The sequence below is a fragment of the Puma concolor genome, chromosome C1 (genome assembly GCF_028749965.1).
Source record: "Puma concolor isolate L17-30 chromosome C1, mPumCon1.1.hap2, whole genome shotgun sequence".
Lineage (NCBI taxonomy): Eukaryota > Metazoa > Chordata > Mammalia > Carnivora > Felidae > Puma > Puma concolor.
Window position 1 is genome coordinate 3,795,431 of NC_141674.1, and position 26,997 is coordinate 3,822,427.

Genomic DNA, 26,997 nt, shown 5'->3' on the forward strand with positions numbered 1-26,997 from the left:
AATGAAGCGAGAACCCGCGGGGAGGGGGTGGCAGGGAACCCAGCACGTGGCTAGCCTTCCGTAAACATCACAGGCGTTCGGAAGCTGAGTGCAGCTGTCAAGGGGGCCCACCGTCCACTGGAGACCCCCCTCTCAAATCCCGGACTCTGTCACGCACAGCCACAGCCGGCTCGAGGAGGTGCTCGTGCAGAAGGACTCGACACATGAAGAGGTGGTAAGGGCATCCGACCGAGTGGGGGCGTGTGGCAACAGGGGACCCCAGAGCCCTCGAGGGGGCAGAGGAGAGCTGCAGGGTCTGTTCAGCTCCCCTCAGACCCCACAAGCTGTCTTGAGCCTCTCCTGCCTCTGGCTGCAGACAGCGCTGTCCTGTGAGTCCCGAACATTTAGGGTGACATGGAAACTTCTGGAAGGAAAGTGCTTGAACAGGCCAGCAGGGAAGCCTGGGAGGCTGTCCCCACACACGTGTCTTCTGGCAAATACAATGCTCACTACTGAGCCAGTTTACAAGCTGCTTCTGTGGGGACAGTCTGATACCGAATTATTCGACTTTTCTAGGAAGTCAGTTCCTAGGGTGCTGCTGGCAGACGACGTTGGCTGGAAGACAAGCCAACCCTGGCCCTGTACAAAATGGCGCAGCTGGAACCGCGGGCGAGCACCACAACCACTCGGGTTTCCAGAGGCCAGAGCAAGGCAGGGCCTTCTCTTCCTACGCAGGAAACCCTCAAACGCAGAGCCATCTGCTGACGGGCGGTCTCTGCCGGCCGCAGCCTGTCTCCACCAGCACCAGCTGCTCAGCCGCTGGGCCTGGCTGGTGCCCCAGGCGGCCATGACCTCACTGGCCAGGACACTGGTCACTGCCAGGCCCCCTCTCCTGGCAGAGACGGTGGGGAGGAAGGAGATGAAGACCATACTATGGAGCCTCAGAAAAGCAACCAAGGCTGTTTGGTCCCGAGAGACTCTCAGCCGCTAGACATAACTGCCGGGGAGAAGACGTCATTTCTCAAAAGTATTGAAATGTGCCTTTGATGGCTGACCGCAGGATCACTAATAACACTGGTGGCCGCCGGATGCACGGAGAGCCGCGCAGCCAGGAGGGTGGGGGCACCGCAGGATCACTAATAACACTGGTGGCCGCCGGATGCACGGAGAGCCGCGCAGCCAGGAGGGTGGGGGCACAGCGGGGGCAGGGCAGGGACGGGACGCAGCACCTCGGCCCCCCCCCTTCCCCAGCCCCAGCCCACCAGGCGGGACACCACTGTCCTTCAAGACACAGAGAAATGTAGCTGCAACCTTCGGGTAACTGAATTTGTAATTCTGAAACAGGCCTCTCGGGCCTGGACTTACCCCTGGTCCCACGGGCGAGTCCTGGGGGGCAGCGTGTCCCCGGGCTGGCAGCGCTGGTGGGCCTGGGGGGGAAACAGATGGAGGTGGGGAGGGAGCCCGAGTCAGCCAGGACCTGCCCCGTCTGCCCCCTGGCTGTGACCGGTGCTGCCCGAGGTGCCAGGCAGCAGCTACTGGGCAGAGTCCGGGGGCCCAGCACTTTGGAGCAGACTTGGCCTGGGCAAGAGTGAGGATCGCTCTGCGGGTGACAGCAGAGGATGGAGCCTGAGCCAGGTGTGCTGGGGCTCCAGCTTCTCTGCCTGGCCTCGCGCTCTCCGATCGTGTGGTCTCACCAAGGGTGGGCTTCGTGACCGTGAAAGTCCTTGCGTGCCTGCCCAGGGTATTTCCATCTTCCCGCCGCTCACACACACCTGACTTCAAAGAGCTGGGGTCCCGTGTCGGCGGGCCTGGCATCTCCCCAGCTGGGGTGGACTTGACGTCAGGTAAGGAACTTCTAAACACCCCACTTTCCGTCTCCCAGCCCTGCTGATGCCCGCTCACTCCAGGTGCGGACGTGATGAGACCGGGAGGGGTAGAGGCCCCCAGAGCAAGGGGCCACGTGTGTCCTTTGACCTCAGGGATGCCAAGGCAGGCTCCCACAGGCTCCAACCTGCATCCACCTCGGAGTCCAGAGGGCACCCCCGTCAGTGGCCTGCCTGCCCCTTGCTAACAGGCCAAGGCAGGTGCTTCCCAGGAACTTAGAAACACTTGAGTCCCAGAAACTTCAGTGCCCCAAACTAGCTCGTGGCAAGTCACTGATCAAGCTGTGCCTCCGGGGAAAGGTGTCACCTCGCCAGAAGCAAATGCACATGAGGATTCGGCCAGCCAGGGGACCTCCGCTCCATTTCAGCCACCCTCCTCCCCGAAACTGTCCAGCCACCGAGTCTTGCTTTTGTCCCACCCGGAACGGGGACCCTGGGAAGCCCCACAGCCTGACTTTGGCAACAAGCATAAAACTGCAGGAAACGCCTCCGTGGCCCTCCACTAAGAAAAACCGGAGCCTGGTGTCCAAGACCCCCTCCACACACCCTTGTTCACCCACCTTCTCAAAGCTGGGTGCTGTGCGCTACGTTCCTTGAGGTAAGTCTTTACATTGGGACTTATGCAATCTTATCTTCCTAGAGAATAAATCAGCACAAGGAAGACTTTGGAGGCAGATTAAAAAGATGCCTGCCGGTGACCCCAGGGCCGGGACGCCCGGGGGGCAGGACCTGGGCGAAAACACACCAAAACCACAAAACATCCCGGCTCCAGCTTTTTGTTCCAACGCTCTGGGCGGTAATCGGTGATCGCTGGCCATGTTGCTTCCCAAACAAGACCACCTACCAGCCACAGCCAGAGAACGTGTCCTCCGGAGCGTGGCCACTTCAGTGCCTCCAAGAGGCTCCCTGAGGCCACAAGGCCGGACCCAGGATGGGAGGCCTGAGCTCCAGCACAGGGCACAGCTGGGCCGGGAGCCACCGGGCAGCACGTGTGTGGTGACGGCACATCAGAAAGAGCCACGTGCACACAACACGGACACACGGAGGGAAGAGCGGCCGTGGTCACGTGTGCGGCCTGGTAACAACTGGGGCGGGGGGAGGTCCTGATGTGGAAAGGGGACCAAGAGAGGTCATGGCGTGGGAAAAGCCAGTCCCCAAACAACCTGTATATGTCATCTCATCCACATTCAAGGGGGAAAAGTTGGAAAAGAGCGCCGTGGATGCAGGAGCGTAGATAAGCCCACTGAAATCCAAGCAACGGGGTGCGAGGGCGAAGGGCTATCACCTCCCCCTTGATGCGCCAGGGTAAGCGTGCACATTCACGGGTCGGTGGTGAAATTACAAAGAACTTCGGGGCGCCTGGGCGGCTCAGCTGGTTAGGCGTCCAACTCTTGGTTTCAGCTCAGGTCATGATTTCACGGTTTGTCCCCCGCACGCGCCCCTTCCGGGAGCAGCACCAGCATCTGGCTGAGCAGCCACAGGGCTCTGGTCTCCTGAAGAACACGGAAATGCCGAGAGGACCAGCAGCCCGACACGCGCTCTGGGCGGCTCAGGGGCCACGCAGCCTGGGAAGCCACGTGCACCTAGGCCTCGGAGGTGGCACAGAGGACAGTGGGAAGGGCCTACCCAGGTGGTTCCCCCGCCACCGGGGCTGAGTGCTGTGCGGACAGCATCCCCACCGACCGCCCGAGACAGAGGACAGCAGGTCGGCCACCTGAGTGAAGATGCATCTCCCCGACACCTTGCCACCCACTGGTTAGCCTCCACTTGCTGAAAACCACCGTCAACAGAAGCTCCCCATCCAAGCCGCCCTCTGTCAGTTTGGCTTCTAGAAGCCCAAACTGTGGACACAGACCCCTAGGTCACGCAAAGACCTATGTCCCGGCACCTCCTCTGCCTGGGGGACGCGTGTGCAGGATCACGCAAATCTGAAACGTCAACGCTCCACAGACCAGGCCTTTGGTGAGGGGACTGGGCAGGGGTCACAGAGAGTTAGGCAAACAAGTGCACGGGTCAATGGAAGACCAGGCGTTCGTGGAGGCTTCCTCCAGGCTGGAGGGAGCAGAGGCCTCTCCGGAAATGCTGGGGGGCCCACAGCACAACCACCTCCCTGCCCGTCCCCAACCAGGGGCCAGCCCCGTACAGCAGGTACCACCAAAGCCCTTTGTCCCAAAATGAAAGCTGTCTTCCGGGAATGCTTTTCTTAAACACCGCTGTGCGTTCTGGGGGGAAACTGAGGGAAGGAGTCAGCAGGCGGGCCGAATGAGGGGTGTTCACAGAGGAAAATGCTGTACGGGGGAACAAACCCACCTGTGTCCAGCTGAGGGGTCAGTCATTGACTAGCTCAGGTCTCGGACCGGGAGGTGGGGGTGGAGGGTCTGGCAACATTACAGGATTAGAACAGCAGACACCAAAAGCATGGCCAAGGAAGGGTCAACACTGCTAAAGACAGCGTCACCGTGATTTAAAGAAAGACCTAGAGAAACAGATTTCCTCACTGGGCCTTGAAAATAAAGGATAATAATCAGTATCTGATGGTTATTCAGACACCAAGAATTCATACGGCAAACCCATTTGAAAGGCCCTCATTCCTAATTATTTGGGGGTAAACAGCCATCCTCCCTGAGACTCTAACCACAGGAAATGGGGACAATGAACAAACCGCAGAGATTAGGGACAGCCAGCTCAGAGATGGCGTGGCTATGGGGCTTGGTGCTGCACCCAGGGTGCATGAGGGTGGCCGAGGGGCTCCTGCACACCGGATGCCTGGGGAGGCCCAGCACACCTGGGGGTGCTGCGGGGGAGGGGCTGGGGCTGTCCACAGCTGCACAAGCCCCCCTCCACCCCCCGCCGCAGCCACCGCCATTGCTCAGGCAGGCCGGGCAGTCAGGGACAGAGAGGGACACGCATCCCGAGCACACCTGGGGGTCCTAGGGTCCTGCCTGCGCCAGCAGCTGCCACAATGCTGCTAAGTTAGGGCCCAGGGTCCAACATGCACCTAAGCACCTGGGAAGCGGCTCTGCACCTGCGGGAGCAGCCGGGCTCTTTGTGCGAGAGATGCGTGCACCTGGTAGAGATGCCCCAACCCAGATGTCCCCTAAGCACAGAGGACACGGGAGAAGACGCATGCTCCAAGGGCTGATGAGGGGGTGTCACCACAAAGGTGTCACGTCTAATGTCTGTCCATCCTGCTGCTGGAGGTGCACGAGTGCCCCAACCAGGCCCCAGAGGAGTGGGGAGAGCCAAGGGGTGCCCAGAGCCTGAGGCCGGGGTCAGCATCAGGGGCTGGCCACTGCAGGGACCTGCCCCTTGCCAAGGCCTCTGCTCTGGGCCACCCGCTAACGTCCTCCCCCAGAGCGCACACCTGGGATCCCTTGAAATCTGCTGGCTCACGTCACTCCAGCTGGACAGCTCAAACGCCCCTTCCTGAATAACTGCCCTGATGACACAACCCAGGGCAGGGAGCCGCCTGTCGGAGAGGATGTCCCTGCAGTGCCAACACACAAAGGGTCACAACCATGGCAAGAACCCAACCCAGGGTATCCTGGGAAACACCATGAGGACAGGTTTCCCACGACCCCTTCTACCCGGCTGTTTTTCAAATCCGTGAAGCGAACACACGGACATTCTGAGACCGCCAGAATATTCAAAAGTAAAATATGGGTCAGGGAAATGCCAAGTTCCAAAAACCAAGAGCGAGTGCCCTCTAGTGGCTCCGTGCACTCATTCCCGGACGGTGATGAGTGGGCCTCTGCTCCCTCGTAATTCTCCAGAGGACATAAAAAAGATAATTCATAACAGAGAGCCAAAGTCCCTCACTTAACGTGACAGCCGCGTGGCGTCAAGATTTCCCACAGAACCGGGTAAGTTGGTAAAATATCGGAGGAGGAAAGGTTTCCATCACCGCTTAAGCACGAGAGATATTTGAGTCTCTTGCGTCGGGTCCTGGGAGGCCAGGCCTTCAAATGCTTGGAATCTGGGATGAAGGCAATCCTCTCAATGTGACGTGAATGCAGCGATAAATCCCAATTAAATAAACCAAATGCAATCAGGTTCCATCCGGGCGGACCTGCTGGTCCCCAGATGGTGGTGGAGAATGGATGGCACTGCCACCACACGTCTGTACTAGGTCTGGATCCTTCCAGCATCTGTCTGCCATGATGTGAACCATAACTCTCCTAGTAAAGAACTCAGAGGGCGCGAACCCTGCATGCCCAACTAGGGCTCGGTGAGCCCCGCAGGGGGAGCACACACCCCCAGCCAGTCATCCAGAGAGATGTCCGTCCCACTGACTAACATGATCATCTCGAGCCCAAAGCCAGTGGCGTCTGTGGGGAGGGAGGATCCCCTTACCCCTGAACCTCCACAACATGCCTGGAGCCCAGGAGTGTCTGGCTTCCCATGGGCACTGCTCTGTGCCTGGCTACATGCGGAGAGCTGGAGAGACTGGGGTCCGAGGGACAGGCCAGCTCCCTCCAGTCTCCATCCTCTCATGGCACAACAGGGGCAGGACTGCTGATATCTGTTCATTCGAACATCTCGAAACGCAGGCAAAGCTGGCCCAAGCTGGGAGGCCGCCCCACAGCAGAAGTGGCAGAGTGCAGGGACCAAGCGGGGACTTGGGTCCGTGGGTGACACGTCTGCCGGCCCCACCCTGACTCCACACTCTCTTCCGAGAGCAGCACCGATGGCTGCCAGTCGGGAACCACGCGGACAAAGGCAGGGGACGCAGCAGGGGCCCCGGTCAGGACTTCTATGGAGCGTGTGAACGGAGGTTCTTTCTGCTGGGATTCCCCAGAGCTTCCGGGGTCACTACGTGGAGAAACTCTTCCCGGAAGGAAGCCAACAACAAGAGAGCTCAGGGGCGAGGGGATGAGGTGTGGGAGGCAGACAGACAGACGGACATCACTCGAGAGCCAGAACACAGCCAGGTCTCACATCAGCTCTGCAAACGTGTGCTGAGTGCTTTACTGGGCAAGACACAGAGGAGGACACGCAGCCCCTCGCATGAGATGTTCCCAGGACGTCTTCGGCATCGAACAAACGCCCACACCGACGATCTGCACCTCTTCAGCAGAGTGATGCTCCTCCCCTCGCCCCCCAAGTACCCACATCCTAGTCCCCAGAGCCCATCACTGTGATGCTCCACGGCAAGGAATCATGGCCGCTGATCGGGGAGACCATCCTGGATGACCGGGTAGGCCCGACGCCATCACAGCAGGCCTTGTTGGTGACAGGGTGACACGGAGCGGCATCTGTCAGGAGCACGGACAAGGGCTAAGCTCCCCTCTGCAGGCTGACACATTTGTTCATTCCCAGCTTTCTAAGAGACTAGCCTCCTGTGATCTAGAACATTCTTTCAGCGGGCATGACCTCTAGAAGCCCCAGGCTCGGGCTCAATGCCCTGCAGAGTGAACTTCCCTCTGACTTCAGCCCTGCTCTCCACCACTGGTGCGGTTCTCGGTCAGACGCTGCCCTGGGCGTCCCTAGGCAGAAGCCAAGAGGCCCCGACCACCAGGTGCTGGGCTGGCCGGACACAAGGCCGGCAGCCGCGGTCACTGCTTCACCACCTGCACACGTGCAGACACGTCCCCGCCCACGGGAAGGACGCTGCTCTGCTGGTAGCCCTCACTCCCTTCCTCACAGGCCGGAGCTGAGAGCAGACGCCCCACTCTCGGACTTGAAGCGGGTGGGAAGCGCCTCGTCAGAAGGGCAAACCCACGACACGCTAACAGCACAACGCAGAGGCGCGCCCATGGCGCTCAGCGCGGCTCCGGCTCTTGGGCCCGCGTCCGCAGGACCCCCGTGCCAAGGGCCCCGTTACTCGTCACTGGCACAGCCTTCCGCGGGCTTCTGGTCAGGGAGCTCCGGGTGACAGGTGACACCGCGCCAGGCCACCCCTGTCACCGTCCAATCCTACACCTCCACATCAAGCAGAAGCTCAGCCCACTGGCTCAAATGACAGCAATCTGTGACGATTCGCGGATGAACGTTATTGTACCGGCCCAAGTACGTCTCCTCGAGAACAGGCGGGAGTCACGCTGTGTGCTCCAAAATCAGTGCCCTGCAAACACTTACTTGCAGGGGACGCGGGTGGCTTCCTGGAGGGCTGTTGCTCTGCCTCCGGGCTGTGGCCGTGCCCTGGCAGCGTGTCCAGGTGTCCCTTGGGGCTCAGCGAGTACTGGAACTGGACCGTCCCCGACGCCACCTGCTCCACCTGCGAGGGGAGAGCAAACAGCAGCCGCCTCCCTTAGTCATGCCTTCGTGTCGAATCGACCCGGGAGCGAGCCCCCCTTCCTGTCACCTTGACCCGGGAGCGAGCCCCCCTTCCTGTCACCTTGACCCGGGAGCGAGCCCCCCGGCCCGAAGTCCGCGTAAAACCAGCGATGTCTGAAGCCACATGGTCTGAGGTTATAATCGAGTCACTTGCCAAGCAGAAAAAGATCAGCGTCCAGCAGCATTCAAATCCCAGATGCCCACACGAGCACAGAATGGCCCCTACACAAGTAGAAATCACACCTCCCCAGTTTCTAATGTGTTTTTTAACGAATCTATGCAAAGCCGACCTTTTAAATTTTGGTGCATAGTGTGAGTGCCACAGTCAGTTCTCAAGGTCTTTGGTATGCTGTTCAGGGTCAGACTCGGGCACATGCACCTGAGGGTTAACCCGGCATTTCTTAAGCAACGTTAGGGGCTTGCTTTCCAAGCCCCTCCCTCTTCATGGCCCCCCCATCCGTACTGCCCAGTCCCCTTTACCATCCTCTAGGCCAGACCTCACTGTGCTGCACACTTCTGGCAAGAAATAGTCCCTGAATCCGAGGCCACAAAGTGGGAGGACAGAGTGGTTTCTTTAAACAGTGCGGGAGTGCATCAAAGAGCTAACGTTCTCATCTGTCATTACTGGAGGTCAATATATAACGTCTAAAATTAATCAACTAAGAAATAGAAGTAGAAGCATTAATATTTGGAAACAAAGTAAATGCCAGAAGTCACCACTAAGAGTTGGAAGTGGCCGCCTCTGGAGATGGACATTTTTTTTAAAAGACAGTAATTTGCTCATAGGAAAAGTACAAGAGTTGTTTAGGAAAGAAAACATAATCATAACATACTGTTCTTACCTTCACAGTAAATAACACTGAAATAATCATAACAGAAGCCCTCAGATTTACTTAGTCCAAAACTATGGGATGTTTACAATCTTTGTATTTTCCTCCAAGTAACATCTGCCACTTCCCCTTAACTGTAAGCTCACGGGATCAGGGATAGTTTCCAAGAATGTATACAGGTGCTCAATAGCAGTTCACTGAATGGGGCGCCTGAGTAACTCAGTCGGTTGAGTGTCTGATTCTCGGTTTTGGTTCAGGTCACGATCACACAGTTCGTGAGTTCAAGCCCCACATCGGACTCTGTGCTGACAGTGCAGACTGCTTGGGATTCTCTCTCTCTCTCTCTCTCTCTCTCTGCCCCTCCCCTGCTCACACACACACACTCTCTCTCTCTCTCTCAAAATAAGCAAATTTTTAAAAATTTAAAAATTAAAAAAAAAAGAAGTTCACTGAATAGAAGAGTAAGATAAAGAGTGGCCTGGCGTAGGGGTGGAGACTAGGCACACGCCGGCCCGCAAGCTCTCTGCCTGCCAGACGCCGGCACGGCTGTAGAGGACAAACACGGGAGGAAGCGGAAGAGGGTACAGAATCGCGGCTGTGACCAGCTGGGGCCCACTGTGTCAGGTAGTTACACGTGTTTAGCACAGTGGTCCTACCAGGTGCAATTCTGCTCCCAGGAGACATCTGGCGACGTCCGCAGCCCCTGTGCCCACAGCTGGGGGCACGCTCCTGGCATCTAGAGGGCAGAGGCCAGGGCTGGTGGCGAACGTCCCCGCTGTGCAGGACAACCCCGCAGCACAGCATTATCAGGCCCAAAATGTCAGCAGCGCGAAGGTGGAGAAAAGCCAATTAGAAGTGATATTCCTGGGGCGCCTGGGTGGCGCAGTCGGTTAAGCCTCCGACTTCAGCCAGGTCACGATCTCGCGGTCCGTGAGTTCGAGCCCCGCGTCGGGCTCTGGGCTGATGGCTCAGAGCCTGGAGCCTGCTTCCGATTCTGTGTCGCCCTCTCTCTCTGCCCCTCCCCCGTTCATGCTCTGTCTCTCTCTGTCCCAAAAATAAATAAATGTAAAAAAAAAAAAAAAAAAAAAGTGATATTCCTGGTGAAAAAACGGCAGTACTGGAGGTATCTGTGTCCTCACGACAGTCGAAACTTCCAAACGCTTACCCCCCAGTACAGCTTACGTACGCACGTAGAAAGTGAAGGAAACGTAGTGGCACGACAGGCTAAAATTAGATCCGATAAATATTTATTTAAACACATACATACACCCACGCAGAGAGAGAGGGGGAGAGAGAGGTGATGGCCTCAGGATTTCCAGTGGCAATTTTATAACAAGGGCTCAGACTAGTCCGTGGGGGGGATGCAGCAAAATGTGGCCCCATAATGAGACGCTCCTGGAACAAGAAAAGCCGCACAGTCAGCCGCTCCCTCATCCAGGTCCCCAAAGCATCATAAATAACAACACAGAAAATGATGTTTGTCGCCTGAGTCAGCACACAGACGGCATGCTGAAATAACACAGTGGCCCCTTCACCTAAGAAAAATGACACAGTTGAGCTCTAAAAGGTTCCCGGCCGCACCACTGACACAAGGAGAACACGTTTCAGGAACGTGAGCGGGAGAACGGAGAGCGTTTCCTCGACACACGCATCGGGAGAGACTCCAGCCATCGGCCGGGGCCACGGGGTCACGCGGTGTCTGTGACACCCCAGGTCCCTGCCATCCACCCTGCGAGGCTGCCGGTGGGGTGGGGGAGGCGGGGGAACGAGACCCCTCACAACACACACGTCAGCTGGCCCTGCCCCCCACTTTTACCTGACTCCTCTACTGGGGTTCAGAGAAAGCTTCGTTCCAAACATGGATTTTCAAAACTACTGCTGTGGCCTGCCCTCCACACAAAGCTGGAGGGAGCCAAGGGCCAGCGGGCACGAGTGACAAGTCACACGGATGGGCCGGGCTGGACGTGGACGGCCCGGCTCCGACCACAGCCCTGAAGCCCACCCTCCATGGCAAAACGCTCCAAGAGTCCTTTTTAAAAAGGCATGGACAGGGGCGCCTGGGTGGCTCAGTTGACTGGGCGTCCGACTTCGGCTCAGGTCATAATCTTGCGGTCCGTGAGTTCGAGCCCTGCATCGGGCCCTGTGCTGACAGCTCAGAGCCTGGAGCCTGTTTCAGATTCTGTGTCTCCCTCTCTCTGACCCTCCCCCGTTCATGCTCTGTCTGTCTCTGTCTCAAAAATAAATAAATGTTAAAAAAAATTTTTTTTAAATAAAAAAATAAAAATAAAAAGGCATGGACAGGGGCGCCTGGGTGGCTCAGTCGGTGAAGCGGCTGACTTCGGCTCAGGTCACGATCTCACGGTTTGTGAGTTCAAGCCCCGCGTCGGGCTCTGTGCTGACGGCTCGGAGCCTGGAGCCCGCTTCAGATTCTGTGTCTCCCTCTCTCTCTGCCCCTCCCCTGCTCACACTCTGTCTGTTTCTCCCTCAAAAATAAAGAAACATTTAAAAAAAAAAAAAAAAAAAGACACGGAGAGCACAGAAGTGGATCTTGTTACACAGAGTGTACAAATAAGGGTCACAGGCCACCTTGCGAGACTGATGTGTGAACAGCACATCATAAGCCCCGAGGTGAAACCAGCCTCAGTGAGTTCGCAGCCAACTGTGACTCAGCAGTCACACCTGTCTTTTCAGGGCATATCCGTGACGCGAGACACTCTGCTCATGACACATCCACAAACAGATCTGTCAACTTCTGGTTCTGAAAACATATGAGCTTGCTAAAAGCTTACGAGCCAGGACTCATACTTACAAAAGCACCTCAACAATTTACCTCTTTGGAGCTCATGCAGGCTGGGGGCACTTTATAGACCAGACGGTGCGATGGGTTGGGCCGGATCCCACCCTGCAGAGGTAAGACCACCTTTCCGGAGCCGGCTTCCGGCAAGGGGTTCCACACAGCCCAGCGGACCATGTGCATGCATGCCACGCTGGACAGAGAGGTGACCGACGTTGCCTGGAAGGGAGACAAAGCACAGCGGTGTGTGAGTTACCAGCAAACCGGCTGGCAAACACCAGGGAGCAGGGCCCCCAGGCAGGGACCGTGCAAGAGGGGCCTGTGTAGCAGGAGGAGAGCACAACACAGAAGCTCGGGGGACAGGGAAGCAGCCGCCCACTTTGAGGAGCCCCCCTCAAGCTAACCAGCACCCTCCTCCGTCCAGGTCTCCCTTTCTGGCTCAAAGCAGCGGCGGCTTTTCTTTCAAAGACCGACATCATCCTTCTGACCTTTCCTGGTCCCATAAGGCTCTTTCTGCAGGTTTGTAAACAGGCTGTACCTCGCCCACGTCTGCACAAATCCATTAGGAAAACACCAGGAATGACACTTGTGTTCGTGATAGGAAACTTTGTAAGATAATGAGGAACGCACATGGGAATTCAAATCAGGATTATTTACACACAGTTTCTGCAGCTAAGTCCCAGCTCAGAATGAATGGCACGTTTCATCCATGTGACTCCGTGTACCTGGGAAATCAGCCAGGTCCTTCTCCTGCTTTTCTCTATCACTGGCCAAGTGAAAGCAGTGAGGACACTAAGGAAAACCTAGGATTAGGGAAGAGTCATTTTCTCCAATGTGGTTCGAGGGCTTGAGTCAGCAGTGTTTCAATGGCACACTTTCATCCATTCACTGAGAAGTAAGAATAAAACCACATTCCAGGCCCCGGGCGGGTGGGAAAACCCCTCATCAGCTGGGCAGTGATGCAAGGCAGAAGGCAAGGTCAGGAACTCCAGCTCTGACCGAGCCCGACAGGCAGACGCAGCAGGCTCCCTGGGAGGCAGCACATCGGGATCCCAGGAAGGCAAATTCTCGACCAGGGGCCACGGGACACTGGCAAGGAGGTCAGACTGGGAGCCCAAGAGGGCCCTTCCGGCCCAAGAGCACAGCGGCCCTAACCAGGGTCACAGTGACACAGTCCAGACCCGGGCCGCAGCCACACCTCCTCTGCCCCGACTCCAGGCCCGGCTGGTGACATGGGAGGAGCAAACCCCGAAGGTGGCGGGCAGTAACTGGAGCATGAGCACAGCACCCCACCTCCTGACGCTGTCCTCAGAGGCAGCAGAGGGCCATCTGCACCCGTCTGGCATGAGGACGGTGAGCCATGTGGTCCCTGGGCAGCCGAGGGAGCCGAGGGCCTCCGACGCTCTAGACCACCAGCCGCACGCGCTAACCCAGGCAGCCCGGTTCGGGCCACGGTGACAGGGAGGGCGGACAGCCTGCGTGGACGGGGCCTCACACTCTCGGAAAGGAACCGAAGCCCACGCCCCATCTGTGATGGTGAAGGACATCGTCCCCAAGGAGAGGAGAGCCAAGGCGCCCGCTGACACGGGCTGCGTCCAGCAGAATGGCTGGGGCTCCCAGCAGACCCCGCCTACTTGCTGGACACGGGTCAGCTGCCACGCCCTTGTCCTGGCCAGGAGTCGACTGTGCTCGGGTCCAAGGTCACACACGCACAAAAGGACTCTGGCTGAAGCCCCACGCGGATGGCTTGACAGTCAGCGAGGCCACACCATAGCCGAGCATAGGTGCAAACAGCACCCAACATGGAAAAGGAAGCACATTCGTCTCCTCAGTCAGTCTCTCCAGACTGTTCCTTTGCCAGAGGCTCTTCCTTCCTGCTGTTTCCCTCAGTCACGTGGGGATAAATGTCCAGAGTCAGCATCTGGTCTTGAATTAATCTCTTCCTGAGGCCCATCGTTAGGGGACCGACCTCACTTCAGGGGGGCCCGTTCTGACCCTTTAACGGAGCTAAACTTCAGATAACAGCTGGGCTACCACCACCTCTGCCCTGGCTACAGGGGTGACCGGGGATTTGGGTCCCCGCCAGATCAACGAGAAAAACACTCACATCCTGGAAGTACAAGGAACCAGCAAAGCGAGAAGCCGAAGCACATGACCCTGTGCGACACTTCCAACGCGTGTCGAACATGAAGACAATGCCTGCGGCTCCCCATCCCGTTAGCCGATGACAGGGACACAAACCAGCACCAAGCAACTATAAATCCACTGCCCTTTAAAAACAAAATTACTATTGGGGCGCCTGGGTGGCTCAGTCGGTTGGGCGTCCGACTTCAGCTCGGTCATGATCTCACAGTTTGTGAGTTCGAGGCTCTGTGCTGACAGCTCGGAGCCTGGAGTCTGCTTTGGATTCTGGGTCTCCACCTCTCTCTCTGCCCCTCCCCCACTCAACCGTCTCTCTCAGAAATAAACATTAAAAATTTTAAAAATATTTTTAAAAAATGACTATACATGTACCGGCAAAAAAGGCCACTATAAAAACTACACAGACCCAATCATTTCTAGACTACTTTTCTAAACAGTCATCTATAAAATCCAGTTTATTATGGGATCAAAAATAAAATGAAATATGTGTCCAACTTTTCATGCTCTCTGTGCAAGTCCTTGTGGTTTAATCTTTCAAATTAGGTGATTCTGATATGCAATCTTCCAATTTCATGGTTCCTTTGGTTTCCCAGTCCTCGATCAATAGAGCTCTCCTCTGCACAGCGTATCCAGCTTCCCTCGCTCATGTCTCCAACAGCTCCGACGAGAGGAGACAGTTAGCAAGTCACTGATCGCTCCTTTGCAAAGATTTCTGCGACAATTAGGGCTCGATGGCAATTCAATTGCCATTTATTAGCCTGTGCTCCCTCTCACCAGGCCAGGGTGACAGCTGCAGGCAGGAACCTCCCCCACCCCACGCCCCTCAAATCCCCCCAGCCCCAGCCCCAGCCCCAGGCTCTGAGGAGAAGGTCAGGTGCATCCAAGCAGGTGGGCAGAGTGAGAGCAGCTATTTAGCTGGCCAACATGACAAGGCTCCTCCTGTCGGTGAATTCTAGTGGTCGAGAGAAGATTGGTTACTGTAGAACGTCTTATCCTCTCCAATCAGGTTTGACTTCATGAAAAGAAGAAAAAAAAATACATCACATTGCTCCCACTAAGACTTTTAATTGTAACAGCAAACAACATACGGGAGGCCAAAGGAACACACTTGGAATGTGAGCCAGGTTTGTCGTGGAACAGAAGAGCCACGCCAACATTCACCAGGCAAAGCCCAAACAGACAGAAAACAGACACCTGACTCCAGGAATGCCGCACTCTGGGCTCCCTGAGGTGGGCTCGACGGTGGCCTCAAAAACACATGTTCAGGGGCGCCTGGGTGGCGCAGTCGGTTAAGCGTCCGACTTCAGCCAGGTCACGATCTCACGGTCTGTGAATTCGAGCCCCGCGTCGGGCTCTGGGCTGATGGCTCAGAGCCTGGAGCCTGTTTCCGATTCTGTGTCTCCCTCTCTCTCTGCCCCTCCCCTGTTCATGCTCTGTCTCTCTCTGTCCCAAAAATAAATAAACGTTGAAAAAAAAAAAAATTTAAAAAAAAAAAAAAAACACACGTTCACATCCTAAGCCTTGAGTGTTGTGACTGTGACCTTATTTGGAAAAAGGGTCCATGCCCATGGAATTAATTATTATGAGATCAGGAGATCTGGATTATCCAGCTGGACCCTAAATCCAATGACAAGCATCCTTACAAAGCAGGACAGACAGAGAGACAGAGGGGGACGCGCAGAGGGAAGGCTGTGTGCAGGTGAAGGCAGGAGCTGCGCCATCAGATAAGGGCCACCAGCAGCCACCAACCCGGAAGAGGCGGGAAGGACCCTCCCCCGCAGCCTCCGAAGGGAAGGCCGCCGCCCTGCCTGCACTGGCTTCGGCCCAGGGCAACTGACTTTAAATCCGAGGCCTCCAGACCGTGAGAGAATAAATGTCAATCACTTGAGACACACACAGTTGGTGGCAATTTGGGCCGGACGCCCCAGGAAATGAGCAAAGTCCCCTTGGCTTCCATCCTCAGACCAACTTGAAAGTCATCTAGACGCAGGTAAAAAGTTCACGTCATTTCATGAGGGTGATTTTCTCCAGCATTTCGGGGAGACCTTTCTCTTCCTGCTCCAGGCTCCTGGCCAGCACCAGACTCAGGGCCTGGCCACACCATAGAGGTGACAGCAGCGCCTGTCGGGGGACATGCTTGGGTGAACCGGAATGAGGAAACAAATGTGTGTCAAAGTGCCTCCCGGTGTCCCCAGTGTCAGCCACATCACAGAGGGACAAGGAAGCCAGAAGAAACGAGACCAGAGAGACATCACAGCTGAAGGAGGGGCGAGAGGCCGGGCCCTGGGCTGAGAGCAGGTGGGCTGTGCCCCGAGAACGCCCCCCACCAACGCGGGTGGCAGGGACCAGGGAACGGCCTCCAGAGGGGCACACGGGAGCAGCCAGAGCCCGACAAGGAGCAAGGCCGCCTGTAAGTTGCTCTCTTCCCGGCATTCTCCTCGAAGGACGCCAAGTCCTTGATCCCGGAGGCAGACTGCACAAGGCCACCGGAGGTGAGGAATCGGGAGGCAGACAGACACCCAGAGCCTGGGTGACGCCCACCGGGCAAAGCACAGGCTCGCACAACAGGTGTCACCGGCCCGGAGTCGTGCTTCCAAAAACGGATCGTTTAGATGCCAAAGCCCTTTGCAAATCTGACAGACAGTGAGGTGAGCTTGGCAGTGGCTGCAGGCTAATTTCCTTCACACGCATTCACGGTGGAAGAGGAAACCCAACAACACAGAATGAAAGTCACTTAGTCTCCCCTTGTAGGACACAGTATACATCACTTAAAAGCATAGGAATCTTCGGCAGGCAACATATTCATTTCATTCTGTGGAATAAAGGAATCATTTCTGAACATACACATGAGCAGTGAAAATCAACAGGACCGTGGTTTTAAGAAAGTTCCATAACCTGGGACAAGTCTTCATGCTGACTAAAGGGATCATAACACTTTGGACCTCTCTGCAAAAAAGGTGTCACTTGACAGTGAAGGAAAGAAGCAAAGGTGAAACGGCCCTAAGCCCAGAGCTGTGCCTGGACCCTCTGGACACCAAGTCCCCAGCCAGCCGCCTTTGCACGTGCGTCTGCGGGAGAACCGGCCCCTTGCCTTGTTCTTCTTCCCGCCCCCTCCTTGCACTGGGCCCATGGATGGCAGGGCCCAGGCTTGGCGGCCTGGCATGCCTTCCTGTGGGCACAGCCCCTCCACCTCTCAGGGCCAGCCCCCCCACACACACAGGTCAACAGGGGACTGCATGCTTTGAAACAGCCACCGCTCCAGGGAAGGGGTGCATGGGAGGCCAGGGCTCATCCCTGGGTGAGGGGACCCCCAGGGGCCTCGAGAGAAGGCAGCTCTCTTCCAGAGTCAGCATCGGGGGAAGAAGTGAGCTCCTCCCAGTGGGAGGGGGAGGGGGACAGGGAAGGACGAGGGGCTGACAAGGCTGCAGACGGTCCAGGAGAGCACTCGCCAGGCGTCACACCCGAAGGAAAAGCCAACCAGGGGATGTGACAACACAGCTTCTGCTTGTCCAGAGACAGGCTTCTCCCTGGGGACGGTGGGAGAGGGACACGGAGCCCTCTGCGTACTCCTTACAGTGGGACTCACCTCAAAATACAGTGCAATTTTAAAACCAGTGTGTGGTATAGGGTAAGAGTCATGGGAACCGCTGATAAGTTTGTAAATGACTCTCCAGAAAAAAAACACCCACAGTGGTAAGCGAGAAGGTGCCATCAATGGAGGAAAAGGCCCTATTTACAACAGCAGCACAGAAATCAAGTACCTATCAATAAACATAATAAGCAACTGTTCAACTGTTTAAAAGCTACGTTGTAGGGGCACCTGGGTGGCTCAGTCAGTTAAGCATCCAACTTCGGCTCAGGTCGTGATCTCGCAGTCTGTGAGTTCGAGCCCTGCGATGGGCTCTGTGCCGACAGCTCAGAGTCTGGAGCCTGCTTCGGACTCTGTGTTGCCCTCTCTCTCTGCCCCCTCCCCACTCTCTCTCTCAAAAATAAACAAGCATTAAAAAAAAAAAAATTCTTGGGGCGCCTGGGTGGCGCAGTCGGTTAAGCGTCCGGCTTCAGCCAGGTCACGATCTCGCGGTCCGTGAGTTCGAGCCCCGTGTCAGGCTCTGGGCTGATGGCTCAGAGCCTGGAGCCTGTTTCCGATTCTGTGTCTCCCTCTCTCTCTGCCCCTCCCCCGTTCATGCTCTGTCTCTCTCTGTCCCAAAAATAAATAAAAACGTTGAAAAAAATTAAAAAAAAAAAAAAAATTCTTAAAAAAAAAAAAAAAGCAGGCGGCAGGGACGGGAAACCACAGCCCCTCACAGAAATGGCTGATTCCGGGGCTGGAACAGGGAGGACACAAGGTGAGCCTGGGGCCTCTCGTTATGCCAGGAAGTAGGAAACTGAAAGACATGATGGAGGACGTCACAAGGACACAGCCCGAAGGCACCGTGCACACTCTGGGACACTGTGAACACCAAAATAATCAGGGATGGCAGCTTTCGGCTTCTGGGTTTTTTTTAAAGGTGTCCGTGAGTCCCTCCCCATAGGGAGCTGGAAACCCTCACGGCTAGATGAGGGGCGGAGGTCTGTGTAGCATAAAGGTCTCCCCACAGATTGCTTCTCAGCTGCAAGGAGGAAGACAGCAACTGCCCAGTGGGGACATCACACAAGACCTGACCAGGGATGCTGGGGTGCTCAGTCAGTTGAGTGCACAACCCTTGATCTCGGGGTCGTGGGTTCAAGCCCCACGTTGGGGGTAGAGATTACTTAAAAAAAAAAAAATCTTTAGGGGCGCCTGGGTGGCTCAGTCAGTTGGGCGTCAGGCTGCTGATTTCAGCTCAGGTCATGATCTCACTGTTTATGAGATTGAGCCCCACGCTGGGTTCTGTGCTGACAGCTTGGAACCTGCTTAGGACTCTCTCTCTCTCTCTCTCTCTGCCCCTCCCTCACTCATGTACACACTCTTTCTCTCTCTCAAAATAAACATTTTTTGAAAATTAAAAAAAAAAACAAAATCTTAGAGGCGCCTGGGTGGCTCAGCCGGTTGAGTGTCCAACTTTAGCTCAGGTCATGATCTCGAGGTTCATGAGTTTGAGCCCTGGGTCAGGCTCTGTGCTGACAGCTAAGAGCTTGGAACCTGCTTCGGGTTGCATCTCCCTCTAACTCTGCCCGTCCCCCGCCCCGACTCGTTTTATCTCTCTCTCCCTCTCTCTCTCAAAAAAAAATTAAAACATTAGAAAATAAAAAATAATAAAATCTTAAAAAAGAAACTAACTAGGCCAATGAGATGGGAGGGACCTCCCGCATCTCTGCCGTGGGACCCTGAGGGACACACTGCACCCCTACCCCTCTGCAGTGTTCCGGCAGGGATGCAGAAGCCAACTCCATCAGGAGGAAACACCACCAAATCTAACACAAGGAACACTCACTTCAAAATGTTTCTTAAAGAAGGGAGACTGTCCTATAAAAATAAAATCATGAAATAAAGCAAGTGTGGCAAATGAGAACAGGTGAATCTGGGTTAAGAGTGGACTAATATTCCTGGTACTTCTGTAACTTGTCTGTAAGCTTAAAATCATGTCCAGATAAAATGGTTTTTTTTTCTTTTGTATTTGAACGCTTTATTGTTTGAGCATGAAGGCTTAGCCCATGGATAGTTAAAAAAGAAAGAAGTTTGAGACAAATGCAAAGCAGTATTGCTCTACAGAGTAAATGAAACATGTATGAAATTTGCTTTCCTAAGCACCAATGATAGAAACGTAATTTACAAGAAAAATCTACAAAGAGTTTCGTAGCAGGCCAACAGGTTTAGGGCACATTCCTGATCTGTTTAAGGGACGACCAAAGGAGAGTATCTTCTCTAGCATGGAACTAAGTGGGCTGGTGTGGGTGGGTACAGAGGCTGCCACCATCCACGCCCACCTTCTCCCGGTGTGCTGAAATGCACAGTCATTCTGGGATATCCAACGTTCTGTGTTCCAACAGTAGGGACCAAGGCACATATGGAGACTGTGATTTTCTTTAGCATCCAAAGAAAAAGTTTTTAAAGAAATTACATAAAGTCCTACTATGCCTTTTTTCCCCAAGAACAGTGTTAAGAATACGGAAAGGCAAGTGACAGACTGTGAGAACATATTCACAATCTGTGTATGTGACAGAAGACTTTTAGCAAAAATACATCAGACAGACTCCTATCTACCCAATAATAAAAAAGACACATAATCCTAAACAATGGAACAGCCACTTCACAAAGGACGATTAGAATGGCCAACAAACACAGGAACAGGACTCATCACTGGTGACCAAGGAAAGGCAAATTAATGCCCACTAGAAAGGCTGAAATTAAAAAGATGAAACCAGAAGCTGGTGAGGATGTGGAACAACTGTAATTCCCAAACAGCACTGGCACAACCACTTTGGAAAAACAGGCATTGCTTGGAAAGGTAACCTGTATCTACCTAGGACCCAGAACTCTGTTCCGTGGCATTCACCAAAAAGAAATGAAAACATACGTCCACAAAGACTTGCCCAAGAATGCTTAGAGCAGCTTTATTTATTAGCTGGAAAAGCCAACCAACAGTAAAATGAAAACACAAATTTGCAAACACCATTACCTGATAAAAGATTAACACCCAGAACACGGAGAGAACTCCTAAACCCCGCAACAATACAAGAGACCACCCGACTCAGAAATGGGCAACGGACTTGAACAGACATCCTCCAACGAAAATACAGGCCCACAAGCATGTGAGAAGATATCTGTTCAGCATCACTGACCATCAGGAAAATGCGAATCAAAACCACAGAGAGACACCACCTCATGAAAACTATGAGTGCTGGCGAGGGTGTGGTGAAACCAGAGCCCTCAAGCACTGTTGCACTGTTGGCGGGGAACGTAACGTGGTGCAACCGATGTGGAAAAGTGTAGGGGTTCCTCAAAAAATTAAAAGTAGAATTTCCACACACTTCAGTAATTCTGCTTCTGGGTATACACCCAAAGGAATTGAAAGGAGGGTAGGGTCTCGAAGAGACACGGGTTTTCCCATGTTCGTATTAGCATTATTCACAATGTCTAAAACAGAGCAGCCACCCAGGCCCCTCAACAGATGGCTGGATCAGTAAAATGTGGGATAGCTGTCCTTCAGCCGTAAGAAGGAAGGAAATTCTCCAACATGCAGCAACATGGATGAGCCATGAGGACATTATGCTGAGTGAAGGAGACCAGTCACGAAGTACAAATACTGAACGATTCCACATACGTGAGGTCCCCAGGGTTGTCAAAGTCATAAAGACAGAAAGCATATGGTGGTGCCCGGGGCTGGAGAGTGGGGCCAAGGAGGAGATAGTACTTCCTGGGGCCGGGGTTTCAGCTTTACAAGAGGTGAAGGGTTCTGGGGATGGATGGGGGTGACCACTGCCCAAGAGTGTGAACATGCTTAATGCCACCAAACCACAGCGCTTAAAACCAGTGAAGATGGCCAAGTTTATGTTGTGTATTTTTACTACAAGAGAAAAAAGACATTAAAAAATAAAAGTCAGAATACCACTGAACTGTACACTTTAAAATTCTTTTAGGCCTTGTGAATTTCTCAGTGAAATATTTTTTAAAAAGACAAACCAAACAAACAATTTTCAAAAGATAAGTGAGTGGATATCTTTCTTAAAGCCCCGAGGGAACCCCAACATTCAGGACAAAACAGAAGAGCCGGCAGCAGATCCCCTCATTCAGCGCTCCCCCCGCCCATCTCCCCCTCCGCTGCACACACAGGGCGCACTCGGCGGGCGCCCCTCCCCCCCCCCACACACACACAGTGGGCACTCTGGGCAGATGGAGGGCAGAGGCCCAGGTTGAGCAGGTGGAGGTGTGGCTACGCCATATGGAGGGCGCCATGGTGATGCTGGGACACCCGGCTCGCTGCAAGGGACGAGCCAGGTTATCCTGAAACATTTCCAGGAAACCCTCAAGACGCCTCTATTTCCAAGTTCTACAAGTGCAAATTCACATCATTTCAGAATAAATCAAGGCATGATTCGCACATGCCCAATACAGATCGTCAAAATGTTTGGCTCTGAGGAATCCCAGGCACCTGGCGAGCACCCAGATCTTTGTTACAGGGACTTGTCTTGTCCAGAGAATACCAGCAAACACGTAAATAACAGACCAGCTCACCTTCCCCTTCTAGACATCCGGGAAGTATTCTGCCATGTGACTCCAAAAAGAAGGGCTGTTTTGATCCCTGGCAGCCTGTGGGGGCTGGCACTTCTGACATAAAAATGCAACAGAGGACCTTGGGCCCGATTGTTTTTACGGCTGCCTTCGTTCTGTGTCTGTCTCTCAGGTCCTGGGAAGTCTGCTTTCTCGGCAAACGCTGAGGGAGCCCACACTCCCGTAGCTGCCAGCGTTCCAAAACGCGCCGCCCCGTGCGGGCACACTGTCCCCACGCACTCAGATTCCCGGGAAGGAAGCTGTCTGGTGGGAACAAGTACCCCTCCGGCTCTTCACCGCCAGCCCAAGACAAACCACCCAGGCTTCAGCTGTGCTGGCTAAACACAAGATGCGAAAGCCCCACAGCGGACCGCCACCAAGGGGCGTGTCTTCTCAAAACCGTTTCTCTAGTTTGTTTTTAGTGACCGAACAAAACACTCAGGACCAAAAACTTCTCTCAGACACAGGTGACTGGGTGTAAGCTGGACACACTCCAGCCCAGATGGTGTCTCCCCATCCGGATAAACCAGGTAAAAGTGACCTGTCTCACAAAGGGCCTCAGGAGACCGAGGCCCATAGCTCCCGGTCCAAAGCGGGAGGAGTAACGGAACACGGGGTTAAGGGACGCGGCCAGGCCATCCTGACAACAGGTCGCAGCACGAAAGGCAGCATCCGTGAGGGAGACGACCGTGGCTGCCCCAGTCGTGCAGGAAGACCTGCTTCAGAAACCGTTTTCCAAAGAAAAGTACAGTTAGCTTTCTGGCTCTGCCAGTTCCGATTCAGGAAAGGAGGCGAAGAATGTGCACGCGGGCTGCCTGGGCATCGATCGGGTGATACTGGAGAAACCCGCGTTAGGCGTTTAGGCGCGTCAACGGTTTTGCAGTGGTGTTTTTAAGCCCCACCGTTGGGAGACACGTACCGAACCGTTCAGAGAGGCAGCGATGGGCTGTCTGGAACCTACGCGTCTGGCCGTGAGCAGGTAACTTCTGGGTCCACCACAGGCTTCTCTCTGCCATCGTATTTGAAATCTTCCACAACGAAAGGGTTAAAGGAAGAAAAGAAACGTACGTGCCACGACGTTCACGGTAACGAAAGCAGGTCGTGACTGGATTTTGCTTGAAAATAAATCAAAACGGACTGTGGGAGTCAGTGCAGACAGCAGAGGGCAGTGCACACAGGTGTAACACCACTGGGCCACCCGGTTCGTTTCACTGTTCGCCGTCTGCCTTAGTTCGTGTCTGAAGCATCCGCCATACGAAGCTCTAACTCAGGGAAGGAAGGGGAGACCTACAGGTGGAACGCAAGTGAAGAGTGTGCCCCACGACGGCCCAGAGAGGGTCCCAGGGCGAGCTGGCTGCGGCCTGTCCCCCCCACCCGCCCGGGCCACACCCCACCACCTGCCACGGGTTAAGCATTTCCATGAAGAGTTAACAAAATAATAAAGTGTCACGTGAGACACATCCCTTCCTGCTTAGGTGCTTTGTAATCACAAGCAAATCGACACTGTATGCGACACCATATGTTACATCATTACGTGGTATGACCACAGTCAACATTCTGGCGGGACACCATCTACGTATGGGACACAGAGGGCGCCGCGTCTCCCACCGCCACCCACGTCCTCCCAAGGGCAGCTCTGGGGTTCCAGCCCCAGAAGGCCCTCCCTCCCCGCAGAGCCCCCCCCCACCCAGGCCCAGGATGCCCACCCCAGGCAGCCAGGCATGCTCACACACGGCTGCATCTTAGATACAGTTCCTGGTAATAAATAAAGAAAAGCAACCTGGGAAGGACACAGTGTGACCGTGTGTCCAGCTACAATCACAACACCTGCCTCCAGATTTGCTCACCTGATCAGGACTCGCGATTATGCTGATCTGAGGTGTGGATGGCAGAGAGGTCAGCTCACTGCTGCCAGAGAACATGAGAAGATACAACCGCCCCTCCGCTCAGCACCCTGTCCCCTTCCTAAGGCGCACCCCGGGGGCCGTGCTCAGTCCCGCTCCTCAGACTGGCCACCATGGAAGGTACCCGGTCATCCTGGTTTTGTTTTTGACCTACTTGTTAAATTGATAACTTGCTTTTTCAAATGGAAACCGGAATCTTAAGTGTGGCATGATCTGGGTTTTCCAAAGAATCGACCTCCATGATGTAAATGATGTCTATATGCTATACCGTGACCTCTGAATAAGGCAGGGGTGTGGGTACCGACCCCCACATGGTCAAAAACCTGCGTGGAACTTTTGACTCTCCAAAAACATAACTGCCAAAAGCCTACAGCTGACCAAAAGCCTTACCAATAACAGAAACAGTCGATTAACACATGTTTTGTATGGGTACGTATTATATGCTGTATTCTTACAGTAAAATCGGCTGGAGAAAAAAAAAAACGTCATTAAGAAAATCGTAACAAAAAAAAGAAAATATTAAGAAAAAAATACACGTACAGTACTCGACTGTATTTACCAAAAAACACCTGTTAGAAGTGGATCCTGTGTTGCTCAAGGGTCAACCGTATTTCTTCCAACTGAACCCTACAAATCCTTGCTCTTAGTTATGACATAAGCACATTATCAAGTCACTGTAAGACATTTATCACTTGTCCAGATTCAAGCTTTACTACACTTAATATCATATGAAAAATACATTAAGATGAACTCAGTTTCCAAAATAAGTATCAATCTGGTAATTGTGAATTAACGCTGTGGTCATGCCCACCTGTTGCACTCTTTATTACCACCGGCTGGCAGAGCGTCCTATCACCACAGAGACGGGAAATGACAGTGACAAAGCAATCGCTAGGGAGAAGTGTTTTGTAGGCTCACGATCGCAATCTACACCTGTCACCCACACTGCTAATATTACGCGGCTCTTAACAGAAACAACATTAGTGGCGACTTTGTTGACTCTCGGGGCACGGAGCCCAGGGCCGGGTTCTCACCTTGCCGTCTGCCCCTGAAGGGCTGTTGAACACGTACTCCAGCTGAAAGACGATGGCGAACGCAGGGTGACGGACCAGCTCACGGAGTCGGAGGCGGCTTCTCAAAACTAGAGCCTGGTTTCCAGAGCTGGGTCAAGAACAGGGCAGAGGCACGTCAGGCTGTGCCCCGCTGCCCTGCACCCACCTGGGCGCCGGGCGCTGCTGGTGCAGAGTCCCCCCCTCCCAGCAAGGCCACTGGGATCTTCTGTGTGTCCGGCCCCCAAGGCAGTTCCCAAATCAGAGCCTTTTCAGGTGCCTCAGTCAACACCTAAACAATTTCCAAATTGCCAGAGCATATGTGAGGAGGACAGAACGGTACGGCCGGGTCTCCAGGGAGGCTCGTCCTCCAGGGCGCCCGCCTCTGCCCGGATTCTCACGCGGCACTCCTCGGAGAGGTCTCAGGTTCTGACCTGGGAGGCACAGGACTCAACGGGATGCAGACCGTCCTGCCTGCTGGTTCTCCATCATGGGAGAAATGGATCACAGGCACAGCTGGGGGAAAGCGTGCCAGGGTCTCCTCAGACCCTAAGCAGCCATAGCGGGAGGCATCTCTAATAGCACAAATGAGGATTTTCCCAAGCTTATAACACTGAGGTCTGCTCCTGATGGGTACAAGTCGCCAAGACAAAACAAAGTCAGCCAGGAAGAACCCCAGGCGGGCGGTGCACACTTCTCGTGCAAAAACAAATTGCATTTCGCTCTGATCCCGGGTTACATGCACACTCATACCTCCTACCTCCGCAGGACCAGACCTCACATCCCCAGGAAGAATACCTGGCCTTTGAAGAAGAGCCAACTTTCCTGCTGAAACTGGCAGAGCGCGTCAAGGCCACGTCCATCTCGGGCACCAGCACCACGACCTGCGGCCTCTGCACGAAGCCCAGACCGTTGTGCACACCCACGCACAGGCGCCGCTCCAGGATCTCCAGCGTGCCGCTGTCCCGCGGAATGCCCTCCTGGGAAAGTACGCAGGAGACAGAGTAAGTCCCTGCGCGGGCTGGCAGAAGCTCCCGGGGGAGGGGCAAGCAGAGAGAAGAACGTTCAACAGAAGTTGCAGGAGTTTGCAGATCAGATGGTGCTGAGTGAACAGGAGTCCAAGCAAATGACAGGCAAATAAGGCCATCGAAACTACTGGCCCTAGGCCATTTTCTAGGTAGTTTTAGCTTTTCTCACAAGGACAGCCTTCTGGGAGCAATGCACCCCGACACCACCTCCCCAAAGACGCCCGAATCGTTGAACTCTTGCTCAGGCTTCTGTGGCGGAGCTCAATTCTCAAGGCGCACCAAACAAGCAAGCAGGGACCCAGGCCCCAGGGTGCAGGAGCCCACCGCCCCCGAGGCGCCTCCCCCCCCCCCGACACTCAGACACCGGAGACTTGGGCACAGGGGGCAGCAGGAACAGGGAGCATGTTTACGTGGGAAGTCATAAACCAATAAACATGGACTCTGCCCCAAAGTGATCGCTGGATATTAAAGTGTTTCATCTTAACAAAAAATGTACAGGCACTTTAACAAATGAGCAAGGATAGTCCTCCAGGCTATTACTGTTTATTAAATTGTGTGATCGTTGCAGAACGGTCCCTGAATTTTCAAGTTTTCTTCACTGCCCATTAATCAAGCTGAACAGACCTAAACTCAGCCTATGAGTAATGAAAATAAAGCGATGGAGGTAAGAGACCAGCTACCAGTTGGGTAGGAACAAAAATACAAAGCAGTAAACCACGTGAGAAAGTGATTTTTATGGGAACACATAGAATTCAATGCTGATGCTCCTAAAGCAGCTCTCCCCTCACGCAGTCCACTCCGAGCAGCAAGAACACAGCGGGAACCACAGCAAGAAAATGTGTGCTGCTATGGTTCCACCCCGTTCTCTGCTTGCGTTTCCGTGTCATGCGACACATCACAGGGAGCTGCCTTTTCGAGGAC

General features: G+C 54.4%; 1 protein-coding gene across 6 annotated transcripts in view; it reads right to left on the reverse strand.

Annotated features, from left to right (window-relative positions):
* NPHP4 (nephrocystin 4) overlaps positions 1-26,997 on the reverse strand; it is a 111,416-nt gene that overhangs the window by 42,742 nt on the left and 41,677 nt on the right. For all 6 annotated transcript variants that reach the window (XM_086715499.1, XM_086715500.1, XM_086715501.1 and 3 more), the window contains 5 exons: positions 25,847-26,028; positions 25,034-25,160; positions 11,799-11,981; positions 7,941-8,079; positions 1,345-1,406 (listed from right to left, as the gene is read on the reverse strand). In XM_086715499.1, the coding sequence (XP_086571625.1) occupies positions 1,345-1,406; positions 7,941-8,079; positions 11,799-11,981; positions 25,034-25,160; positions 25,847-26,028 (693 nt within the window). The remainder of the gene's footprint in view (positions 1-1,344; positions 1,407-7,940; positions 8,080-11,798; positions 11,982-25,033; positions 25,161-25,846; positions 26,029-26,997) is intronic.